Source organism: Cupressus sempervirens, chromosome 3, assembly GCF_028749045.1.
Source record: "Cupressus sempervirens isolate cs-2001-9-10 chromosome 3, ASM2874904v1, whole genome shotgun sequence".
Lineage (NCBI taxonomy): Eukaryota > Viridiplantae > Streptophyta > Pinopsida > Cupressales > Cupressaceae > Cupressus > Cupressus sempervirens.
This window is the reverse complement of record NC_143120.1, coordinates 71431994-71435691: the sequence shown is the minus strand read 5'-3', so window position 1 is coordinate 71435691 and position 3698 is coordinate 71431994. Positions and strand designations below refer to the sequence as shown.

General features: G+C 42.9%; 1 protein-coding gene across 1 annotated transcript; it reads left to right on the top strand.

Moving 5' to 3' along the window:
- The first annotated feature begins 233 nt into the window (after window positions 1-233).
- On the top strand, window positions 234-2041 carry LOC149564839 (naringenin,2-oxoglutarate 3-dioxygenase-like). Its single transcript, XM_089818411.1, has 3 exons — window positions 234-820; window positions 913-1240; window positions 1378-2041. Exons 1-3 carry the CDS (start codon window positions 312-314, stop codon window positions 1669-1671), a joined length of 1131 nt encoding a protein of 376 aa, XP_089674537.1. The 5' UTR covers window positions 234-311; the 3' UTR covers window positions 1672-2041.
- The last annotated feature ends 1657 nt before the right edge of the window (window positions 2042-3698 follow it).

The window sequence follows — 3698 nt, the reverse complement described above, 5'->3', positions numbered from 1 at the left end:
CGAGGATTACATTACGCTTCACGATGTTATTTGATTAAACAGGGGACGTGGTCATGAGACGGCGAGTGATTTTTTGGGTACGAGGTGGGCAGGAATGGTAGGCATGACATCCTCAACTATCGTTCAATCAGCTGCCCGTCTCGCTATCTACCTTTTGCTGGTAACACAGCACGCACTTCAACCACCCCCCATTATCTCCTCTTTAATACATCCCCATATGAACCCCACAAGGGAACAAGGCCCTCACAGCCTCTCCTCTCCGATCACTCTAACCCAACTAAACTTGCCTTCTCTTTCTAGTCACACAAAAAATGGCACCAGCTGCAGCGGCAGGAGCCGCAGCCCCTGCGATTCCGTCAGAGCGACCCGATGTTCTCCCGGTGGGCGAGGCCGAGACGGCGAAATCGCTGCAGTCGATGTTCGTGCGAGACGAGGACGAGAGGCCCAAAGTGGCATACAACGTCTTCAGCAGCGACATTCCCGTCATCTCTCTGGAGGGAATCGAGGGCCCTCAGAGAGAGCGCGTGAAGGAGGAAGTCACCAGCGCCTGCAAAGAATGGGGGATCTTCCAGGTGGTCAATCACGGCGTCCCGGAGGAGCTCGTGCGCACCATGACTCAATTCTCCAGAGACTTCTTCGCACTTCCCGCGGAGGAGAAGCTCAAATACGACATGCGCGGCGGCAAGCGCGGAGGATTCGTGGTGAGCAGCCATCTGCAGGGCGAGGCGGTCCTCGACTGGAGAGAAATCTGCACTTACTTCGCCCAGCCCCTCCACCAGCGCGACTATACACGCTGGCCCGACAAGCCCGTGGGGTGGAGGTAATAATTCAAAATCCCCTTGTCCTAAATCTTAATTTTATCTAGGAATTAAGTCTTACTGTAACGTTTAAGCGGTTGGTTCCTCGGTGCAGAGAGGTCGTAGACAAGTACAGCGAGGCGCTGATGGGTCTGGCTAGCAAGCTGCTGGCGATCGTGTCAGAGGCGCTGGGATTAGAAGCCGACGCGGTGACCAAGGCATGCGTGGAGATGGATCAGAAGGTGGTGATAAACTACTACCCCAAATGCCCTGAGCCTGATATGACCCTCGGCCTCAAGCGCCACACTGACCCGGGTACCATCACTCTGCTCCTCCAAGACCAGGTGGGCGGCCTCCAGGCCACCAAGGATGACGGCCTAAACTGGATCACTGTCCAGCCCGTCCAGGGGGCTTTCGTTGTCAATCTCGGAGACCATATGCATGTCAGTATTTCTTCCTTAGACAGCTTAAAACCCTCCCACCTCGTCAATTCTTTTGCAAGGTTGTTGATTTCTTCCTAGTGTGTGATATTTAAGAATAACAGTGAATTTCTCATTGTGGATATGTCCTGATTGATCAGTATCTGAGCAACGGGAAGTTCAAGACGGCGGATCATCAGGCCGTGGTGAACTCCAACTACAGCAGATTGTCGATTGCCACGTTTCAGAATCCGTCGCAGGATGCAATTGTGTACCCGCTGAAGTTGGAGGAGGGAGAGGAGTCTTTCATGGAGGAGCCCATCACCTTTGCTCAGATGTACTCGCGCAAGATGAGCCGTGACATCGAACTTGCCCGTCAGAAGAAGCTCGCCAAGCTCGCCCCTGCCCCCGAAGATGCACCTGCCCCTGCCCCTGCCCCTGCCGTTGCACATTAATAAACTAATTAATTCGGCATTGATGCTCTGAAGCCATCATGCTGTCTCAATAAAAAGCTATTTAGTTTATATGAAAGAGTTGTAAGCAAGCTGAGCGCGTGGACGGTCTAGTCCATAGCTATGCATTAGATTTTCCCGTTTTGTGTCTGAGTTACTTTATCTGGAGGTGAATTTAATCAGTTAATGAAGCATGGCAAGAAGGAATACTACTTGATTAGAAAGCTCTGTAAATTACAACTACCATTCGTCACACAGGTTTCATAACAGATGCAGAGCATTGACTAGGCTTCCATTTGTTACTACTACTCCACTGGTTTATTTCTGTAGAGAGATTAATGTTTAAATTTATTTATATAGACGAAATTAGAAAGACTCTTCTCAATATTATAGATTTTTAGCTTAGAAGCAGCATATGGCCCCGAATTCTAGTTTTGCTATTAATGGTTCACACTACGACAAGTTTCTAAATAATTTATAAAGAGTATACTTAAAATATGTTGATGCATACGCAACATAATTCAAAGACATTAAGAGACATATTCTGGGAAAATTGATGTTCATATCTTATATTATGACAGATTTGTTGGTGTTCATTAATTAATGATGTAGAGTCCATGCTTTCAATCTGTATGGAAGTTTTCACCTTAGTGCCGTTTTTTTGGTTTTTTTTTTAAATTTAAAACTTATATAGGTTATATAAATTGGAATTTATAGTCAATGAATGTTTTACACACAAAAACTAAGCTATTTTTGTATTTTCAAATACTTTTCAAGTTCTAATTATATGAGAACGAGCTGGTGGAAATTCTTATTCGAAGCTCTAGAATGTTTTGTTTATAGTATTATAATTTGTGGGCCCGTTTAGTATTTGGTAAGCAAGCTCCTTGTAACTTGTGTAGAATACAAAATTTCAATCAACAAATCTCTTGTATTAATCAACTTTGAATTATAATCTTTGATTTTGCATTGAATGTATTGGAAAAATGATTCAAAATTAGTTGTATTGGTTGGTGGAAAATTGGTATTGTTGGAGGAGGTGTAGTTGATAATAGTAGAAGGCATTTCCCCACTTCTTTTCATCGTGCAACAAATGGGTTGTGTTGCATGCGTGCATATCTCTCAAATGTGAATGGTGGTTGAATGTAGAGGTCTGGAAGTTCATGTACTCTTGATATTGTTGTGAATATTAACCCTTGGCAGTCAGTCTTTCCAATGTGGATTGTTTCTTTATGTATGATAAACCCTTGAAACTAGTATTGTGTTAGGGCCTATGCCATTTTTAATGGTATTTGTCGATGAATTCCATGACTTATTGGTAGCATTGCAATATTTTGTGGGTTGTTATGGTACCATGATGGCCCTATGTAGTTTTTAAATTCAGCTATAACAAACAAAGGGAGTTGAGGTGGTTTTTCACCATCATTATAAACTATTTTTTTTAGTTCTCCAAGTGCACCATTAACAAGTCTAGTTTCGACCCATAAATTTGCACAAAGATTGACTTTTTGGTCAATACACAAGAGGATCTTTAATTGAAGTTTTTCTTCATCTAGATTTGAACATGGTAAACCTTTAAGATGCTCTTCATTTGATAGGGCAACTAGCTTTGCTAAAGAGTGCAATACGCATTTTTTGTGTAGTAATACCTTTTCATTTGTAGAGAAAACATGTATGGGTGATGAAAAGATATTTTTCTCTTGTGAAGTTATTGTGGACCCTAATCTTGACATTAGAAGCTTCCAATCTATAATTGTCGATGTTGCATTCTATAGATTTCTTAGAAGTGCACGAAATTACAATTGAACAATACTATCTCCACTTTGACAGAATGTTTTGTCAAATGTAACAATAGTTTTGAAGTTGCGCCATAGTGTGCCACCATAGGAGGTGGAGGCATATGTCTTTGACTAGAGGTAGTTGCTCTAAGTCGCCAAATAGAATAACTAAGCATCTTCCAAAGGGAATGTGATTCTGAGTAGGGAATGCCAGTCGCAACCTCATGTCAACTTTTTCTAGTAAGTTTGGTC